Source organism: Chlamydotis macqueenii, chromosome 2 (genome assembly GCF_036417535.1).
Source record: "Chlamydotis macqueenii isolate bChlMac1 chromosome 2, bChlMac1.mat, whole genome shotgun sequence".
Lineage (NCBI taxonomy): Eukaryota > Metazoa > Chordata > Aves > Otidiformes > Otididae > Chlamydotis > Chlamydotis macqueenii.
The window spans coordinates 145341442-145364129 of NC_141557.1; the positions used below are offsets into that span (position 1 = coordinate 145341442).

The 22688-nt window shown below is 41.1% G+C and overlaps 1 protein-coding gene across 3 annotated transcripts in view; it reads right to left on the reverse strand.

Moving 5' to 3' along the window:
* SYBU (syntabulin) overlaps window positions 1-22688 on the reverse strand; it is a 41404-nt gene that overhangs the window by 10763 nt on the left and 7953 nt on the right. For all 3 annotated transcript variants that reach the window (XM_086741175.1, XM_086741174.1, XM_086741176.1), the window contains one exon: window positions 17039-17236. In XM_086741175.1, coding sequence (XP_086597301.1) covers window positions 17039-17236 — 198 coding nt within the window. The remainder of the gene's footprint in view (window positions 1-17038; window positions 17237-22688) is intronic.

Sequence of the window (22688 nt, forward strand, 5' to 3'; positions counted from 1 at the left end):
CTGCTGCCTGTTTATCCCACTCGTGCTGTGCAGTCATCGTGCCTACATTTTGGATGTAGAAAAGCTCCACCTTTAACTCTGCTCTCTGCACTGCCTCAGCAATAGTGCCAGGATAGTGACACAGCACAATGACTGTGACACACATTGCATGCTTACAGGTAGAACAGGTTAGGTACTCTTACAGGTAGAACAGGTTAGGTATGCTGGGCCTACAGGGACAGAATTCAAACACATACCACGTCATGTATGTATATATGTACATAGAGACAGTATATACCTTTCTCACACAGAGTCACACAATTACCGCACATGCATGCCTGGACTATGGCATCCCAGTCTGCTACTTCCAGCTATTACAGATGGTTGGATACCTTGTTGTATGGTATTCTGGCCTCAATATTAAAGTTTTGCTTGCACTTTAGCACTTAATCTTTTTTCTTCTGTAAAAATAAAGCTCAAACATTCTTGTATGCATTTTATTGTCCATTTGCTATCTAAATAGTAAGATTAAAATACGTAAAAAGGGAAAAAGTTCAAGTAATAGCTGTGACAGGAACATTGACAGTTGAGCAGCAGAATTGGATTCCCAAAACTCAGGATGCATATGAGCTTATTAAAATTTAGTCTTTTTGTGCAAGTCTTTCCTACTTGCAACTTCACCACCATTTCATAGCTGCCAAAGTATATAAATCACAGAGCTTACCTATCTTCTGACTCCATAAACATGATCTCTTTTTATATATATATATCATTCTTGATGCTAGGTTTTGCATATAGTCACCCAGTGAAACAGAGCTGTAAATAAAACAGCGGTGACAGAGACATCTTGTCCTCAGAATGTAAAGCACTTAAATTTGCTGAGCTTCCTTGCCTTCAAAAGCATCCTGTTATATGGCAAAGAGACCAAAATATGCATATATCTTCACCACTCCAGTGCAGCAACTAGAGGAATAAGTGGCACACTGTCTCTGTGGATAGCTTTATTTAGAGACCCCAGGGGAAGAGATATGGCCTCACTGCATAAAAAAATCCAGAAAAGCCATTATAAGCAGCTGCAAAAGTAGAGAGAATTCAGTTGTAATGCCCACTATTGAAAGGACTTGTATTTTTAAGAGATTTGTTTTAATTTATCTTGAAAATATTAACTCACAGCTACATCTCTAGTTCCAATATTTAACAGCATAAGCAGTATATTTCCAGGAAAATAATATTTTCTATTTAGTATTCTATTTGGCCAGCGGTGGGTCCGCCCTAGGCCCAGCTGAGGCCACTGGACAAAGGGGAAACTTCTAGCAGCTTCTTACAGAAGCTGCCACTGTAGGCCCCCCTCACTAAACAAAACCAACACAACAAGCAATCTAGGAAAGAAAACCACACTGCTCACATGGACTGACAAACATAAGAAAAAGAAGCTGCAAAGAAGTTGTGAAGTCTTCCTTTAGCATTTCAGGCTTTTCTTCGGATACCACCCTTAAAAACAACCCATTTTGAGAGCAGTTTTCTCATGGGAAATGTACTCGATTCACAGTGTCAAGCCCATAGTTGCGAGTGGGTTTTGGTTCCAGTCCCTGGCCTTTGACTTATTACTTATTTGACTTACTATTACTATACGTGAGACTCTTATCTTCACACCAAACAGTAATTGTGTAAAAGCAGATATAACCCTGGGAGCAAGGAACAGGACACATGGCTCTTCTCCACGTGGACTGCTCTAGTCTTTGGGTGACACAAGCTGCTACCAGATGCTCTCCCTCTGCCCATGTCTCATACTTTCCACTACCATGAGGTCTAGAGTCACTGGCGGAAGCTGAGGATGCCCAGTAAGTAGGTCACAGTGGTTCAGGAACTCTTAGAGAGGTTTGGACTGAACTTCTTTAGACTAAGGAGGGCATGGAACTCTGATCTTTTCCCCGCGCTCTAATCGCTCAGCTGTGACACAAAACAGAGTGTGAGCACTAGCACTGGCCATACTTCAAAGGAATGAAACATGCTGGTTGCCTGCACTCACAGAGGTGGTCTAGCTCCAGTATGGATGTTCAGAGTGAATCTGAGGCACACACGTGGGCACACTAAGGACTACAAGCAGCTGGTAAGTCTGGGAGATGCACACTCCTCTCTGGCATCTCCTGTGGACTGGTGGAGGTGTGTTCCTTCCTAGCTTGCTCTCTGCTGTGAATCTTGGATTTTAGTACCTAACCATCCCCTCTCATCTTATATGCAGTTTAGTCATTGAGCTCAGATTCATGAGCTGGCCTCCCAGAATGACATTGAGAAGCGCCTGGCATGGTCAATCCTAAGAGTACCAGGCATTCTCTCCTCTACCCCACTGCACTTGCCATCACTCCCCTCTTCGGTGGACATCTACTCAACTGCTTGCCAGTGTTCCCTCATCAGACAGATCTGTTCATCACATTTCAGCTGATTGCACAGTGCAGTAACAGCTGATAACTTGGGCAGCTGGCAAGATACAGTCAGAGGGGACGTGGAGCAAAACTTTCCGTGTGACTCTCCATAAACTGTCCAAACCTGCTGGATGAGGAGATTTCCAGCCAAAACTAGACAGAAGACTTGGGGAAGAACTAAACGTGTGACCTAAACTAACTATTTATCTTGATTTCTGCTCATTTTGCTTGCTTACTCTTCTTACTTTAGAATAAGTGTTGTTATCAAATAATTAAAATCTATCTAATTAAGCAGTTTTCTGATCTCATCTAAATACTATAGTTTTGGTAGTAATCTGAATTACATTAATGCAAATTATAGGCACTGCATATCTCAAAATAAATACAGCATATGACTTGTGTATGCTGTGAAACCACAATCAATCAACCTCTTCTCTAAAAACACAGTCACTACAAACTAATTACTGATATTGGCTGACAGCCACCATGTATATTCTGCATATCGCTATGATCTGGGCTTGTGTTTTTCTTAATTGTTTTTAATTCATGGATTTGTAGAGCAGCCATAAGCGGATGTTGGAACAGACAAAGAGCATTACAAGTGTTTCTTTTTTTTCTGCTTTATATATCTTAAGGAGATTCTTCACACAGAAATCAACATGATCTAATTATTTTTGGTGCTTCTACATGCAGTTTGAGCTGTTCTAACACCATCTTAGAAATGGCTCCCACAAATTTTCTCTTCTTGGCCTGAAATGACCTTTGTCAGGGGGAACATATGTTCATGGAGCAAAGGGAACAGTCTGGGGAATTTACCTTCCTATTCAAACAAAAAAGGCTCTTTAGATCAGAGACAGAAGGATGCTACTTTGCTACACCAACCTCAATAGAAACATTGAGACTGGATATTAAAAAAATACACTGATGGTTGTATAACATGATATTCAATTTGCATATGACATTTTTATAAAATGTGTGTGTAAATCCACCTACAGACAAGTATCTTTTATAAGCAAGCATGTAGTGTCACCTCAGGAGATTTTTCACATACCTGGCAGTACTATTTGGTCTGCTTGAAGGGAAATGAATAGGCTGGTCAGAAGTATTTTTAGGAGCTGGAAAATGTCATCTTTGGCAGGGATGACTTAGCAGTACACAGAAAGGGAGCGAACTCCAGCACAAACTGGGAAAACGTCCCAGCCCTCCCGTCACGTTGGTGGCAAAAAGTTTAACAAAGGGCTTTCAGAGGCCCCTTCAACACAGGCCCTAGATCTGGTTCCCATGCACAAGGAGCAGAGAGGCTGGCTGGGGCATAGCAATTAAGCATGCAGGCACGCGTTCACAGCATATATGCAAATGTACGAAATCACATATAAACCTGATTCAGCTGAAATCTTTTGCATAGTCACCCTTCATATAAGACATCTGGTTTTCATTACAATGCACATAAAACATTTTAAATCAGTTTGACATGTTTTCAACAGAGAAGAGAAAAACACTGGAATGAGAAACGTATCTGGGAGGTAACTAATCAAACAACCCCGCAGCCCCAGGATGAAAAGAAAAATATGTCATAAGCTAATCAAATATTTACTGCAATGCACACGTTAAAATTATTACAAAAAACTAACAGAGTTCAAGTGTCATCTATTGAAAAGAACAGTAAAACCCTACCCAGTATATTGATTGGTTGCCTAAACTGTATTTTTTACAGTAATACAGCTGAGGTAGGTCTGAGGGCAATGCATTTCACGTTATTACTGCTGTCATTTGCTGCTTTTTTCCCCGATAGCACTCTTATCGTTAAGAAGCACAAGTGACAGAGAAGAAGCTTGTGTTTTTTTCAGCCTAATAATCCTTGTGGGTTTGTGGTCACACTGTATTCTGCCAACTCTAGCAAACAATCACAGCCTGCCTGGATTTCGAAAGCCAACAGGTTCCTACTACTTACAGAATTTCGGCAGGGAGGAACAGAGAGCTGTAATGAAGTGCCTCATTGTGGAAGCAAGATGAGGCTTGTAATACCAATAAATAGGAAGCAAACCCACCGGAATTTTCATTTCCTTTAAATACATTTTATGTAACAGTATATATAAGATATGTTATTATAAAGTAAGTTTACTGTTTTGTTATGTCACATTAAAGGTGACATTTTTCAAGCTCCTTGGGGAAGTGATGTCCACCTTGCAGTGGCTGGAGGCTGGATTTATGAAAGGATGCCAGGTCCCCTGCTCCCAGGGGTGAATTTTGGAAGTAGCGCTCTCCCTATCTGCCACCTCACTTGGGAAACACCTCCTGTCAGTCTCAATCAGCAAAGCTTCTCAGCTGTGTTAAACTCCTGATTCTGGGCATGCCTAGAAGCAGGGCAGCTTTAAAGCACTGAACAGTTTGGTGCCTTGCTTCTGTCTAAAGACTGGAGTGGGTGTTTCACACAACACCAAACACACCAGGGACCACACGAAATTGACCTAAGGAAAGCTCTCTTCTGCTGTCCATTTTACTGGGGAAAGAGAGGATCCACCTGGGATTTGTAGGGCCAGCTTTGAACTGGGAGGAGGCTGCATATCATCTCCCCATCACACCACCTGGGGCACGCACCACATCCAGCAGTAAGAACTGGATGAAGATACAGGGTTACTGTTCTCTCAGCTTACCACGCCCCTCTCCAGCTCCTCCATAAATCCACTCAATTTATGATGCCTGCCTGTCTCCATTACCCCCTGCTATATGGGGGAATTCAAACAGGCCTGAATTTCCCAGAGCTCCCACCTCCATCAGGAGACCCTACCCAACCCCTGCACCCAACACACCTGAGAAAACTATGGTCTACAACGTAGAGTTTTAACAAAAGCTGGCCAACCTCTGCCTAGTTGCTTTTCTGGTTGTTGGGTTTTATTTTATGTTTTTTTTTCATTTTGGTTTATTTATTAGAACAGGGACTGCACGTGCATTTCTCCTTTCGCCTAGGCTCTTCCTAAGCTCAGAATCGTAACTTCAAATGAGAAACAAAACAGAGTGAAGGCTTCTAAAACATAGTTTCACCAGGATTTAGGTACCTAGATACATAAAAGCAAGTAAAATACCATTCCTTAAACAGGCCAAGTGTTCAAAATGTCACTGCTATCTGCAAAGACCTGCTTAGTTGTTTATGGTCGGGTTTCCACTTTTGAGCCCAGTAACCACTAGCTTACCTAATGTCTTTATACCACAGTGAAATCAAGTAAGTGAGATTTGCGTGACTAAAATACACTCCCTTAGATTTCCATGCCTGTGTATAAGTATAGGTATATGAACACAAGGAATATATAGACATATTCACCCAACACAGCTCAAAAAGTGTTTAAAGTAATCATTCTGAGCAAAACAAAAACTTCTAGGTAGTAATTTGGTGACCAAACAAACAAAATTCAGAGAACACTGAAACTATTTATGATTTGAAGTAAAAAACGGCCAGAAAATGGAAAACTAGAATTTCCCGTTTTCTGTTTGAAATGATGTTTTAATTTTGAAAACTGCCAAATTTCTTTCTTCTTTTAAAAAGAGGGTAAAAACATTTTAAAATCTCCCCAAACATTCCAAATATTTTAGATTGAATATCGTCTTTGTTCAGCTTGAAACAAAGGTTTACTTTAATGTTTTGATTTGGCAGCAAACCCCCAAATCAATTATTTGCATAGCTTCACTTTGAACATAATAAGATGTCAAACAAAAAAGAAATACGGGATATAAAGGAAAATAGAAAAGGAAATAATCTATCAATTCTTGAGTAAACATTGCTCAGAAAACAGTTTAAATCCCAGGATTCTCATTAAAAAGGCATTAATAACCTGGAGGAATTCCAAAAAAGGTCAACAATAATGATAACAGGATTATAGGGCGCTGTTTATGAAGGGAGATTAAGGGAATGCAATTTGTGTATTCTAAGAGAATAATAAATACTGGCAATACTGTTTATCATGGGGAGGAGGAATACAGCTGGAAAACTGTAAAGAAAGCCATGCAATAGTAACCGAGGATTCTGGCTGCGATGTATGTTCATGAAAAATGACTTGAAATAAAAACTGATGGTTGGTGGGAGTTCTGCATAGTAAAATGTCACTGGAGTAGGTTCAAAACACTTTAACCAGGGAATCAGAAAGCTATTTTAAACACTGGCATAAATAATACAGATTGTAATTTAAAAGCAGAGCACAAAAAAAAATCCCTCCTAAGGGAAGATTCATAATGGCCTCTTTTGTATGCACAGTGGAGGTGAAGGAGGCTGAAAACCACAGAAAACAGCCAAGAGGAGCAGAAAATTCACTGCAGTAAATACACAAATTGCAAAGCATGTTCTAGCTTGACCTTACATATATTTTAAAACAAACACTTAAGAGTGTGCAGTGTGTATAGAATCGGTTTCTCTTTTTTGGCTCACATTCCACTCTGGATTAGCAGAGGAGAGAAAAAAAAAAAAACCTGCTTGAATATAAAATAACAGGTTTTTTGGTTTGTTTTTTTTTTCACTAAAGATCACAGCTCTTGCCATCTTCTGTAACTGCCTTAACTCTGACCTCTAAACCCCAGTGCCCTTCTTACATCAGGCACTCAGCCATCTTTTCCAGCTGCAGGAGCACGTCCCCACAATCCCCAGGAAACCTGCATCTCTATCAGAGGGCATTTGGAGCTAAAAGATGAATTGGCTGGCATGGGTCTCAACCCAGTCCAGCAGTCCAAGCACTCCTTGCAAAAGTCCCATATCTGCATCCCCTACTCTCTGCAATTTGCAATTAGAGCCGTGGCTCTCTCACGGATCAAGTGCAAAACTGAGCTTGAGATTGCAGGCATCCTCAGGCAAGAATCTCCCTTTAACGGTGGCTGTCCCACTTTCTGTACAGCTGGAGTGGTATTGGGACAGTTAATGGGTCGAGGAGAGAGAGAAAGGAGTTATGGTGTGCCTGCTGGGAACTCGGCTTCAAACCCCCAGTAGACCAGTTACTAAATTATACAAAGTGGAACAGCTTCCGTGGGAGCAAACTTCCTGCCCTCAGCCTGCCCAGCAGCCCTGTATTAGGGCACTCTTCTCCTTTGTGCTCAAGTCCATCCTCCAGAAGAGGTGCAAACAGATCTAAACAGAAGTTTCTTTTCCCTTTACCAAACTAAGCAAGAGAGATCTCCTTTTATTTATTTATTTTCTTTGTGAGGAAGGAGATAAGTACCTAGCTACAGAAGATTTGTGCCCAAGACCCTGAATTGCAGGTGGCCTGTGTCACCAACCCACAGCTGGGCAGGTCATTATCTAGGACAGGTGGGACTCAGGCTTTCACCTTTTACTTGTCAGTTCCTCCTCTGCAACTTGCTGACTTCTGGTTTGGATCCTCCATTTTTGCTGTTGCATCTGGGCACTTGCTGCAGCCTGAAAGTCTTCTGAACAAAAAAAGATACATGTCTTGAGAGGCCACAGCCCAACCTACTAATTGCCTAGGTCTCTACTAAGCAACATCTAAAATAATTTTTTCTTAGAAGGGGGTGGATTATAAAATTTGTGACACAGAATTAAAAGGTTGTTTTTCTAGGCCACTTTAATTTAACAGGAACTTGTAGAGTTGGGTTCAAAAATAGAAAATACTTTAAAACCAAAATACTCTTTGTAGCTGCTACTTCGCTTGTTCTCATTTGAAAGAAATACTTGGCTATTTGAACATGTTTTCTACATCAATTCAAGCAATTTTTTTAAATTCAAAGTTTAAATCTAAAAGATATATAAATCCAAACTAAAACAGTAGTGCTATGTTAATAATTTTTTACCTAACTTTCTAAGCATATTTTGATCAAAATATTTATAGTCTGATTATATTTCAGTAAAATCTCTCAGAAGTCACAGAGCACTTGTCCAGGCTGGTTGCCTTACAGACCTCACAGCACCAACTGCTACAACACACCAAACCTCCGCAGGATGGTGCCCCTCCGAGCCCAACTCTAGGACGCAAGCTTTGAGGACAGCATGGGCTTGAACCCGGACACAGCATCCTCGCTGCTGGAGGGTGAGATGTGGATGTTTGTCTCCCTGTGAAGCACGCCTCGGTCCTCTGGTACCCACGGCGACCGAGTTCTTAATAACTCCCTGTGCTGGCAGGTCAAATAAGCAAATCTACACAGCTCCATAGCAACAGACGTGAAACTAAAGTGGATCCCATTAGTAAAATATGCAGGAGGGCTCAGTGCACACAGAATTATTATCTGGAAACACTTTTCTTTTAAAAAAATCAGCAGTAGCTATTTTGTGTAGGCCTAAAATGAAAGGCAAAGAGAAGGAAGAAAAGCAAAAGTAAATGAGAAAAATGAATAGGGTCAAAAACTACCACAACTGTATTTGTTAGACTCTGTGTTAGAAAAGATCTCAGAAACTTTATTGTCCCAAATAAAATTATGAAGTCCACATATAAGAAAGGGAGAAGAGTGAGATTAAAACTGTGCAGGAAATAAATGTTGTGTACCATTGGGTTCGAATGTCAGGAAGGTTACGTTGTCTGCTGTCAGGTGTGGGACAGAAGTGCTGCCTTTGAACCATACATCTGAGAAAGATGACACAAGCTCAAGTGCTTTGTCCCTTTCTATTGCCAAGGTGATGTTTTAAAAAGTGGAAGCTAAGCCTTCCAGAAGCACATGTAATTGACCACTGTGTACCTGCTCTTTGCCAAATATTGAGCTGCTTAGAAATCTAATGCTCAAGTTAAAGCCATCTTCATCAGGTTTAAGCTACTTGGGGAACCTGGGCTTTTGCTCTTTCTCTTTTCGTTTGCAAGCTCCTCTCCCCTCCTCAGAGAACTTATGCTTTACACTTATCAGTAAACATGGATACATCAAGAGATTGCTTATTATTAATTCAAATACTTCAAGAAGATACAAAAGGAACAAATATATGGAGAATGGTCATAGGCAAGATGCTCCATCATTTTTTTTTGTCAACTTACTTCACCTGGTCTATCTTTAGCCCTGTTTTTTGTTCTATGACCATTTATTTAAAGTATACTGAATCAAGTGTAGCTCATTTCCTAATTTTCGCATTCTTAGGCATGTGACACCAGCCACATATTTGCCTATCTGAATATTCTCAGGAACAAAAGCACGAATCTTCCTGTCTTCACCGCACAAGTAAGGTTATGATTGATTGCAGGATGGGAGCAGGGTATACTCTGATTAAATCCTGCATTTGTAACCCGGTTAAATGTTCCTTGATACACCCTTCTTCTTAATTATCCCTCTCTCAGAAAAGGTGCAGTCTTGGAATGTGGTTTATAAAGTACTACTAAATAAGTCACAGCAGAAAGAGAGACACATTACCCTGAGCTCACCAGTCTTCTCATCGCTCTCACCTTTGTGTGATCCTACTTTAAAAATGAAGTATGCCACTTTATTTTAGGGATCAATCAAGGCAGATTGCTGCCTCAAAATACAGATTTTCTGTTGGCTTTTTTTTTTTTTAAACAACCCACAATGTGACTTTGCCTTAGAATACATAGTACACCAGCAGCATTTTAAAAAGTATTTCAACATAAGAGGTAGAAGTACCAACTAGTAGTTATAAAGAACAATGAACCTCTTTGCATGCCATAGGATCTATTCAAGTTAGCACATTCTGTAACTTGGTTTTTGTACTGCTGTTCCTGAACAACGGGGACAACAGTCCTATTATTTTTTCCACTGCTTGCAGAAATTTGGTACAGAGAATGAACAAAAGCCATGCAAATACAAGATACAATGTTCTTGGATAAATGCACCAGTAAAGCATGTCTTTCTAATATTTTTTTCAGTCTTCCCAAGATAAAACAAAGTCCTGTCGTTGCATCCTTCTGCAATCAGAAAGATGAAGTTCTTCAGAGTAAAATATATTTCCAGAACTACCTCCATGACAACCCTTTCACATAACCTATACATCAACTCCTTTGTTTTTCAGGTGAAGCACATACATACATGTATATCAGAGTCAGACACTATTATTCCCACATTATCATACTGAGAGAGGGAGCGAGCTGACAAAAGATGTGTGAAATCATACAGACAGATGTCAGTAATATAACCTAAATCAGAGCTTTTATGTTTTGTTTTTAAAACAACTGAAGTGACTGTCTTTAGAATACAGACACAAATGGAAGTGGAGTAGCGGTATGGATAAACTTATCTGCTAATTTTACACTACCAGATCAATTAATCACTAAGCTTTGCTTGCACAGGGTGCCCCCAAGAATAAGTTCCTGGACATTTAGTATCCTGGGAATCTAATTTTCACACACCAGTCAAGTAAAAAAAAAGTCACCAGGAAGAGCATTACTTTTTAACAGCTAAACATTTTTAACAGCTAGATATAATTTGCAGCTAACACCTGCATGCCCTATTTAATCTGTTTGGTTTATTTAGCACTAACTGTAATATCTCCAAATGCTTAGGGTCCTTTGCCTCCTTTTTGTTAAGTCCTATCAGTAGTTAACACAATTAATGTTTTAATCGGCTCCAACACTGATTAAAAAAGCACCCACATCTACACCATACTCACAACCAATTTAAGTCCAATATGGTCTGCTTCACCTGTCTCTCCTAAAAGTCCTAATAGTCCTAAAGCCTTTCAAGACTAATATGTTCAGACTGGGACATCTTAACCCAAGGCTCATTCACCTGTGACTTGACAAATTCACCATCAAGAAGTAGAGAAGATCATACTGGCAACATATGCTGAGTACAACACCACTTACTCTGACTCAAATGACATTTTCAATTGAATAGTGAATGTTGAAAGTAACTTTTTTCAGTCTTTCAGTTCTATGAACTCATTATAAGTGAAATGGAAGAATATAGACATGAAAGACAGGGCAGGAAAAGCACAAATTGTGCCTTGCAGCTGCTTAACTACAGATCTGGGTGATGCACAATTTAAAGGAAAAAAAAGCCTGGACAACACAGAATCACAGAATTGTGGGAGGTGGAAGGGACCTCTGGAGACCACCTAGTCCAACTCCCTGCTCAAGCAAGTCTACGTGAAGCAGGCTGCCCAGGACTGTGTCCAGCTGAGTTTTGAGTACCTCCACGGATGGAGACTCCACTCACAAATTCTCTAGGCAACCTGTGCCAGTGTCTGACCACAGTCACAGTAAAAAAAAGTGTTTTCTTGTATTGATATGGAGTTTCATGCTCCTTAATTTCTGCTCATTGCCAACAAACGTTGGTGCTCTACGTGGTGAAAGCCTCTGAGACTTCCCCTTGAACAGACTGAAGATTTAATGCCGGAGTTCTCAATGACTGCCCTCCTTGAAACACAATCCATTGCAGTTCAACTGCCGTATAATCCAAAATGATACTATTTTAGCCAGATTCACTAATAGATGGCCAGATGTTTTACCAGCAGTGAAAAATAATTCATTTTTTTTTGCATAGTCTGCTGCTACTTGGAATAGTTATTACTGAACCAAGCTCTGAATGACAGCCAGCCAGTCCTCATCAGGTTTGGGAGCTGACCCTAACTGTGGCTCACCTAAGTGTCCTTTCATGCCGTGGTGCTTACACTTCTATTATACAGGCTCCTGAAGATGCAAAAGGACAGCGTTAATGTTTTATCTTAAGTCTTAATAATTTAATGTGAAACTTCAGCAATTCCATGGGCTCTAAGAGACAGCTCCAACAGTAACATCAGCTTATTCAGTAAAATGTCTCAAGCGTGCCCATGACACTAAAAGCAACCAAAGACCAGAACTTTTGCCAGAAATGCTGAACATAGTCAGCTGATCAGATGCCCTTCTCAAATTATGACGCTCACAGACATTTAAATACATCTCTATATGTTACTTAAAACATCCAAGCATTTTAAAAGTTATTGACATAACTCTTGCCCATGATTCCCTTCTTTATCCACATGTCTTTGGAAATTTATCAGTACTTTGCATCTTGCAGATCCAGATTTTGAATCCTTGCACTAAGCATTCTAATGGAAGTCAAAAAATGGTATGAGGAAGACTGTCAAAAAAAGCAAAACATTTCCCACTATTTTCAACAAGATGTGAACAGGAGCTGCAGGAATTCAGAATGGATCTTTGCAGGAGGAGTACACCAAGAATGTGAATATGTGGAAGTGTTCATGCTCCTGTTTATTCAATTACAGAAACTGTAAGATTCAGCACAGCATCTTGATACAAAACTAAGACTAGTGTTAACTAAGCTTTTTGTGCCTTTTTGCAAGGGCATTTTCTGCAACACATTTTCTATTGCTTTTAATATTGCATAAATAAATCACATTCAAGAGAAGGAACAACTTCTAAAATCCTGAAATTATAAGGCTTGTAGCTTTCTCGTGGAGTGGATATTACATATCTTCCTTAATATTCCTGTCTTCTCCATCTTTTCCTGGGAAGCAGGCACAGATTTTAAGCCAAATTCACCTGTAACATTGCTGTGATTAGGATTTAATGCACAATAAAAAACATTACCATCTATCTCAAATGAATAATTTTTTAATGATTATAAATCTTTCAGAGGTTTAGCAAGATGCAGTGATAGTGCAATTGAGGATTAAGTATGGTTCACTGTGCAAACAACATAAATGATGAATGATAACCAAATCTAGTTTGTTAATACTTCAAGAGGTGAAGATGACTTAGATCCATATAATAATGCCTTAGGCTGTTACAGATAAAAAAGCTGTGTTGTATTTCATACTTTGAAGTATAGAAAAGAAAGATGAAGTGATGCTGCTAGAGTAGCAGAAAAGCATTGCAGCTTGGGAATAGCCTAAAAACATCCCAGGGTTCATTCTCAGTGCTATCCCACTCTGACATTTCCTGAATTATCTAAATATTTGTGTGAGTGTTACTTCTGAGATTCAGCATGTTCCAAGAAAACAATCCTGGAAACAGATAAATTTTCAGCAGAATGACGGGGATTTTGAAGGTGCGCACTGATTGATGTACTTGCCTACAAAAATGTAATGCAGGACAGAGTCTGTCAAAGATAGTAGTAGGCTGGATTTTTGTCCCTCATGTCTGACTCCTGCTATGCAGTCATTATCACACGATGTTTCAGATAAATACGAAGTAGAGACTATCTCCATAAATCAGTAAGGGCTTTTGGTAGAGAGAAAGATATTATGCACAACTCCTTTTACGCTGTATTTTGAGGTATTCAGCTGTACGCAGTACTAGGTTGCGTACTACAGGGATGCATTGCTGCTATTCTCCTCCCATAACCCACTTCCCTTCTACCGCTCCCCTGTCACTCACTGTATGTTTTGCTACATGACAATGCCTGCACAAGGCCAAGATCTTCCCGCCTGAGTCACCAGAAGTTTATGTGCAAATAGGTCATGGGGAAGGAACTGGATCCATCTGAAGCCAAGAGATAGCAATGGTAGAGAATTACATTAAACCCTGTGGCCAACAGTGAGGAAAATGAACCCCAGCTGTGCCCTAGCATGCTCTCCATTTCAGGAATGTCCCTCATCTGTGTCAGCTCTCACACTAACTACGATGTGTCTTTTGACAACTTTCCACTAAAAAGGAGTGAGATGTTTGTCAGGAGGAACTAGAAGTACTTTGTACATCAGACCCAGTTCCTCCTCGGAGAGCTTAGATGGGTCTCAGGAGTAATTTGCTTGAACTCTAGAGACAAATTTTCCAACCTTAGAGATCAATCAATGCAGAGGTACAGAGAGCTACAAAATGGCCCATCTACAAGAATACCTAAACTAAGCCCATTCTAAGACTTGTAACGATACCATCAACTAAAATGAAGATGACTTCTGCTTATTACCGCAAAAGGCTAATAACTTCGTATTATAGGTCAATTTATGTGTAATAATCAAAAACAATGAAGTAATTTATTTAAACAAGTGCATAACTCTTCCATGTGTATAGGACTCTTCAGTAGAAAAAAACTTTAAATATCTTTATCCATATTTTGCTAAGCTACATCCATATTCACACACAAAATAGCTGTCGTAGCCGTGGCTGCAGATGTGACTGTCTGGCGTTGTTTAGCCCCACGCAGCAGCAAAGCACCACACAGCCGCTGTGGGGGGAGGGATGAGGGAGAGGAAATATAATGAAAGGCTCGTGGGAGAGATCATTCAGCAGTTATTGTCATGGGCAAAACAGACTTGACTTGGGGAAAACTTAATTTAATTTATTAACAATAAAACCAGAGTAGGATAATGAGAAACAAAACTAAATCTTAAAAGCACCTTCCCTTCCCCTTCCCCTTTTCCTGGGCTTAATTTCATCCTGGCTGTCTCCACCTCACCCCCAGCAGTGCAGGGCGATAGGGAATGGGGCTTGTGGTCAGTTCCTTGTCCCAGCCGCTCCTTCCTCCTCAGGGGAAGGACTCCTCACGTTCCTCCCCTGCTGCAGCCTGGGATCCCTCCCATGGAGGGAGGGATCCCTCCCACCTGGAGTACTGCGTCCAGTTCTGGAGCCCCCAACACAAGAAGGACATGGACCAGTTGGAAAGGGTCCAGAGGAGGGCCACAAAGATGATCAGAGGGCTGGAGCACCTCTCCTATGAGGACAGGCTGAGAGAGTTGGGGCTGTTCAGCCTGGAGAAGAGGAGGCTCCGGGGAGACCTGATAGCGGTCTTCCAATACCTCAAGGGGGCCTACAAGAAAGATGGGGAGAAGCTGTTCAGTAGGGCCTGTTGTGATAGAACAAGGGGTAATGGGTTTAAATTAGAAGGAGGTAGGTTTAGATTAGATATTAGAAAAAAATTTTTTACAATGAGAGTTGTAGAGCACTGTAACAGGTTGCCCAGAGAGGTGGTGGATGCCCCATCCCTGGAAACGTTCAAGGCCAGGCTGGATGAGGCTCTGAGCAACCTGATCTAGTCAGGGATGTCCCTGCTTCTTGCAGGGGGGTTGGACTAGATGACCGTTGAAGGTCCCTTCCAACTCTAACTATTCTATGATTCTATGGGCTACAGTCCTTCACAAATTGCTCCAGCATGGGGTCTTTTTTTCCATGGGGTGCAGTCCCTCAGGAATGGCTGCCCCAGCATGGGCCGTCCATGGGCCAAAGCCTCCTTCAGGCGTCTGCCTGGCTTAGTGTGGGGTCCTCCATGGTCTGCAGGGGGACAACTTGCTCCACCATGGTCATCACCACAGGCTGCAGCGGAATCTCTGCCCAGAGCAGCTTTACTCCTCCCCCTTCTTCACTGCCCGTGGTGTCTGGAGGGTTGTTTCTCTCAGATGTTCTCACTCCTCTCTCCCTACAACCAGACTGGGCCCGATGCAGACAGCTGCCTAGTGGGCAGGTGGGGCCAAGGCCTGCACATCCTCCCTCCCTGTCCACTCTTCTGTTTTATTTTCCCCTTCTTAACTATGTTATTGCAAAGGCATTTTCACTGAACTTTCTGTCACCAATTGGCTCAGCCCTGGCCAGCAACAGGTCCACCCTAGGCCTCGCCAAGTCCACCGGACAAAGGGGAAACTTCTGGCAGCTTCTGCAAGAAGCTGCCACCGTAGTCCTCCCACCAGTGGAACCCACTGATGCCCTGTCATAGACTGTAATCACTGCATTCTGCCTGCATTAGATTCCTTGATCTTAATGGAACAGAAAACAAACGTTGAAGAAATCTGTCATCCATTATGCAGAGCAATGGGAGACTGGGAGCTCTCCTGTAACACGGTGCTGTGAAATGCATTTAAGAACTTGCAGCGATGGTGGTAAATCCGATTTAATCATCCCTTTCAATGACCAAGCCAGTGAAGAGTTTTTGCAACAGATTCTCTGCTGCTTCTGGATTAAACATGGTGCTGGTAAATCTGAGCTGGCTCCTCATGTAAGTATCTAAATTGCTTCAGAGGTAAAATGACTTGGAAACATTATAGCCAGGAGGCATCTGAGCTCATAAACCATGTCGATTCTACAGCTGGCTCTGTACAGGGTCAAAACCCTCTCTGTCTCCGTGATTAATTAAATAACAGCACAAATATCCTGAACATTTGTAATCAAGAGCTGTCTGTACATGAATCACAAACACATTTTATATCTACTCATTAAAATTACAGCAGCCTATGACACACCAGGATATTTAATCTTGGATGTGCGACAAGGAGGTGCTGATTTATTTGGTGGTCTGAGGTGGCCCATTAGCCTGAGGCAACGGGAGACATGCTCTTGATTCAGCCAATGCAGTATGGATCTGCATCTGCCTGACTCCCACATGCAGGCTGCCTGTTATCTCGCCTTGGTTTGACATGTTGTATCCCCAGAGCTATCGCAGCCTGGCAGTGTAAACTTTAGGCAGGATCCAACAATAAATCTAACAATATCAGGAGACTATAACTCTTTGCTTTGATATTAAGAGTCATTTATCTTTGGCCAGGGAAATATGTGTGCAATTACCATGAAATAGGATAAAATCAATTTCAGTTGTTATTTGACATAGCCATTAAGCCTCATAAAAGAAAGTGAAGACGTCAATTAATTGTATTTCCATGAAAAAGCTAATACTGATAGTGTTTTCAAATCTTGCAGCTGGTTCCATAGAAAAAAAAAACAAATATTTTTTTTTGTTTGCTATCAGCATTGGTAGTATCAGAGGCAGCACAACACAATGTATGTAGACAGTAGTCAATTCAAAAGTGTAATTAAAGAAACAAAAAGGAACTAGACTATACTCACCGGGCTTTACCAGGCTTGTCTTTGTATCCTTCTTATAGCGAGCCAGCTGCGGGTTCCCTTCACTCATTGTCCCTGGACTGAATTTCTTCCTGGAGAAGTCTCCATCGCTACCAGTGCAAAAACTGGTTGGACTGTTTCCAGCATCAGAAGGAGTCTTAACTGGAGATACTGACTGGCTACTGGGACAGCCAGTGTCATCTGAGGAGAAAAGGGGAAACATCAACATTTCTAACTAATAAGTACATGAACGCTAGTAGAATTAAGAAAAAAAGAAAGTGTTTGGACTACAAGTGTTTACAGTCAGTTACCTGATATGCACAACCATGGCTCTGAAACCTGGTGAGAAGCTATTAATTTCTCTCATTTTGTGAAGAAGTCTTGGATACCTTATGGCAGACTAAAATGGTAAGCGCTTGTTTCACTAAGTCTAAGAAGATACAAAATCAGGGGCTACATAATGAAAACTCAGATCTAAGCTAAATTCGTTTGACTTAACTAGGTTAGGGAATGTTATGGCATGAAGAAATGCGCATAGAACACAAGAATGGCTTGTGTAGTGCACATCGGATGAAAAGCAAGCATAGGCCACAGGCTCTCTCCTTCAAGATATGTTCATATCTGAACAATAAGTGAACAACCTACAGCCCATATGCACAAAGTCAGGATTTTCATTTAACTGGAATTAATAAAAGTTTATCAAAATTGTTTTCCCTTTTAAAGCAACCATGATCACAGAGCTTGTCCGTTCTTGACAAGTGGCTCTGAGGTGCCTGGTTCTGAAAAGAGTGCGTTATACACAGGCTGCTTTTATTTAAAAGCAAATTCCTCTGAGGGCACCAGTGCTTCATGGCATCAGCAGCCACCACGTTCCTGACCTCCAGGAATACAAACACTCCAGCTCTTAAAAATTAAAAGCAAAGTAAGAAGTCTAAGTCCAGGTGAAATCCATGTATCAAACACTTTCTTCATCTAATCATGTCTCCTGTAATCTTGAGTAATCATAACTCCCCTAAAAGTTACAGTGGTTTTAGAGATACATAATGAAAACAAAGAGGCTACAGGCTACTTCGCACTGAAAGTGAGAAGCCTTGAATATTTACTTTCCTGGAGAAGTATAATTGCTTGTTCTTTCCCAGGACAAAATGAAAGCTGCCATCTGACTGCACTCTTGGTGCATTATCTTCACCTAACATGAAACTCAAATAAGTACCTGCAGCTGAGCCAAATAATTTGCATGACCATATTGCACTTACCACTTCCACTCTGCTTATAATTCAGGCCAAGCCTGATCTTGCAATGAGCTTTGCATGGACGGATTGTTTAAAAGGTCACTATATGACTCTGCATTTATGAGGCAAAAGGAGCATCCCATAACTATCTAACCCCCTCCCTGCCCGCCTCCTCTCTGCAGGGAAGAGCAGCTTTTGCTGTTGTTAACTATTTCTCCCTCAGTGCAGTAAAACAACCTCATCCTTTCATGTGAACCAGTTTTCCTTCACGTCTGACCAGTTACTCTACCCTCACCTATTTGTTCCATTGTTCTGCTGTTCATTTCTTCATGTCCTTCCTGCAATGCTGAGCAAGGTACCTATGTATGACTGTCCAATGCATGTTATTAACATGTAACAGCAGCCTGAGCTGTTGCTGCCCTCGCCTCTGCAAAGTGTCAGACTGCCATGGGGCAGCCCAGCCTACTGCCAGAATTACCTCCCAAGGCACAAAGGGCAGTAACAGTGCAAAGCACCTAATCCAGCTTGATCATATTTGATTCCTTCAAGGCAGCTCATTAAGCCTACAAGCATCTCCTTTTCCCATCCTCCTGCTGCCTTTTGCAACTCAGAATTAGTCTCTAGAAAAATAACAGGAAAGAGAGGACCACTAAGGCTAAAAACTTTTCTTTTCCCCCCACATTCATCTTGACTAAAGCAGGATCGTTGCCCACATGATTTTAGTTTACTTTTTATCTTTTCCATTCCCATCAACATCATGATATAACTCAACACAGAGAAGAGAGAAGGCAGCAATTTCCTCCCAGATCAGCACCCATTTCCTTTTCTCAAGGGTTCAGCATCTCTTCTGCAGACTGAATGGATCCTATATACAGGGAAGTGGATCAGCATGGTTGAGTGAGCTTCTGAATTGCATTTAAGCAGCTCCTTTAGCTATGCCCAAAGCATCTCTTTAGAAGCACACAGACATTTGTAATCAAATATATTCATAAAAAAGTGCAAGTTCATGCAGTTTATTTTTAACACAGTTCTATTGTTTTAAAACAAAAGACAAGAAACTATTTACTTCATCCCTCCACTCATAAAATCACTGCAATACCTGGACAGGTTCTGTGGACCTCACACATGTGTTTTATATGGAAGATTCCCAAATAACTCCCAATAACTCTTAAAGCTATGGAGATACTACCTGGAAGAACTCAGAAGCTGATAAAATCATTAAACAATGAAAGAGCTAAACTACAGTGTTAAAAAAAATAGAGTATTAAAAAACCTAAATATGTAAAACTAACTGCAATAAGGAAATAGGGTTAACTAAAGCAAGCTTACAAAAATAGCATTAAAAAATATTTTAGTTACCACCCCCCACCATTGCCTCTGATATCACCCTGGTGACACTGTCTGATCAGATTATGTCATACCTACATATCCTTGTTTTACCCTTAAGGACTTCAGCTTTTGTTGCAACAGGGCATTTATTAAAGGAACAAATGAGCCTGGCACAAAGAACAATAGCTCTTCTCTACTCATATCCCTTGTGACCTTTAGACACTCCAGTAACCAGGTGAGCATTCCCACTCCAACTGAAAAAAATGGATGATTTTATTGTACTCCCTCTCCTCTTGTCGTTTGATATTTTTTTGTGTAATGTTACTTCTACTCCTTCTACCTTGTATTAGCCAGAAATGTGAACAAAACTGTAAATTTTCCAAATCTAGGGCAAGCTGCAGAGAAACATTTTTCTGTGTCAGCTTTTTGTAGTGTCTTTCAAATTATCAAAATTTTTACTGCCACAGATGGGAACAGCTGCATACGAAACGCTGGTGCTCACCACCAAAGGCAAACAAAGCTCAGCTGTACGCTGGGGAGATCCACTTCCCACCCAACCTGCAGCTCACCGTTCTGGCACAAGGAAAAGTCCTGATCAACACTGAGGTGCTATCCAGCTGCTCAGTGCAAGGCAAATTGCCTGCAATTATCTTTGTTCTTCCCTGCTACCAAAGCCTTAAAAGGCTGTTTATCTGTGTTTGATGTGGTAGGTGAACTCCCCACAGAAGAGCAGCAGACTTCCCCATAGACCCTGACTACACATCGAGCTGATGCCCTCTCCGTCCTGCAGACAGCCTGACCACCAGCCCTGCTCAGTGCTGCAGCCAACACCTCTGATCCTCGTCTGCAGAAGGAAGGATGCAACTGCGACAGTGTGGGTTCAGTATTCCCTGAAGACCTGTAGGCTCCTCCAAAACCCTGCTGACAACTCTGACAGAAGGAGGTGAAGACTTCCATCTGCCCAAAAATGGGCCAAGATCTATCTCCAAAGTTGGCAAGGGGGTAATGGAAGCAGACGAGCCCATGATGGGATTCACTTTCTGCTGAAGACATGATGTAAACGTAGTCTTCAGCAATGTCACCTATAACTCAGTAAGAGTTTTGCCCCAGTAAGGATTTCAGGTCCAGACTTTTCAGGAATACAGACAGACCTGATTTACCTTCTCAGGCAGGTGAGCATCAGGAAGATATAAGGGAGAAAGCTGGCAAATACTGCTGTGAAGATCCATACTTCTGATCTTGCCTGTATTATTTACTTGCACAAGAGGGAAAAACACATAAATTTATAACACATGACTTGCATTGCTTTCTTAGCAATATTCATGGCGTCCTTTTTTCACAGTGGCCTCCTAAGAGCGTTCTGGGAGTAGACTTTCCCTTTGAACATCAGCTGGATTTCATCACTGAAACTCTACGTCCAACCCCTCTCCCAGATCAAACAAGCTTGCCAAGTTTCAAAGCCAAGCACGGGATAGTGTCTCCTCAAACAAACAATCAGGGAAGTTGCTCAGAACACTCTAACATTTGCATGCACTGACGAGCTTTCAAACAGTAAAGTCACAGTATAAACAATAGGGTTAAAGATAGTAATACTCTAACAACTGACAAAAATATTGTTCTCATAGACTTTAAGGCCATACATTGTGACGTGATGATTTCCTCCGATTTTCTGGGCACAGAGGCTTTAGAAATTTCACTGGAATATGCTTTAGAGCCTTCTTTAGAAAAATACTGCCTTTTCCTGAAGACTTCAAGAAATACTGAATTTACAACCTCCTTATATAATGCATCCAAATAATTAATGATGCTCTCGCTGAGGAACAACTGACTTATTTTTACCCTCATCCCTAGCTGCCAGATCTTGTTATGCACTTTTATGAGTCTGAACTGTTCATTCCCTACCTGATCCCTTGTTTACTGTCCCACTTTTATCTTCTCTTAAGGTCCCTTAACCAACATTATGGCTGTACATACTCTGCATTTCCACTAAGAAATGTAGATTCCAGAATTAAACATGGGCCTCTAATGAACTTTTAAAAGTTCAGTGTACCAAGGCAAAAACAGTTTCCTGACTTTCACCTGATAGTTCCCCTTCCATTCATCTCAGGATCTGTTAGCCTGAGTAGCCAAGGCTCTGCCAAGATGGCACACCAAGAGGTGGCTATTGACGGTGAACCACCAAGGGTGGTTCATATTTTTTCAGGATAATATCCCAGTCTTCTTGTGTGCTCCAGTGTTTTTGACCCCTATGTGTTCCTTTGGTCTTCTTTTCGTGACACAGGGGTGCTTTGTGCATTAATGAAAGTTGCTGACACACCAAATGGAATATATCACCTAGCTTCCATCTGCTAACACTCTCTTTTAAATGGAGAGAAAGACACACCTCTGAAGAGTGAGTCAGAACAACAGCCCAATTTAGGCTTCTCCAGTCATCCCAGTACTCTGAGTCACTGTCTGGAGGATCTCATCTCTTTCCATTGACTAGCACAACCACCATTCTGACTTGGGCAGCTAAACTGGTGAGGTGTAAGAGCTCACTACCCGGTCGGAAAATATAGTTAACAGGAGATTCACAGTATTATTCTGGAAAAACTGGGCAACACAAAGGTAAAAGCAGCAAGATGAAACATAACAGTATAAAATGAGTAGTACACATAGAAAGACAGAGGTGGAGCATATTTACATGTACACTATCAGGCTGTCAATAGGTAGGAGTCTAACTCCTACCTCATCATGACACTGAGTGGCCCTCTGTAGTCACCCTCACCTGCCCAGCAACGATTTAGGGAGCACAGCTTAAGGTAAGAAGTGTGAATATTCTCCTCAGCTCCTATCTGTACTAAAATATTTCATTTTCACTGCAGCCATTCCAGTAGATGATTTTATGTAATCTAGAAGATTAGTCATTCGATACAAAAAATTGTCACCTGCAAACCCATAAAATCACACAGACTGTTGAAAAAAAAAAAAAGTAATAACTTCATTAAAAGTAGAGTCCTAAAAATGCTACTAGTTTTGACCCTTCTGATCAATCCAAAATTCATTTTACAGCTGTTTTTTAAGATCTATTTATTTGAGTTGTTATTTAATAA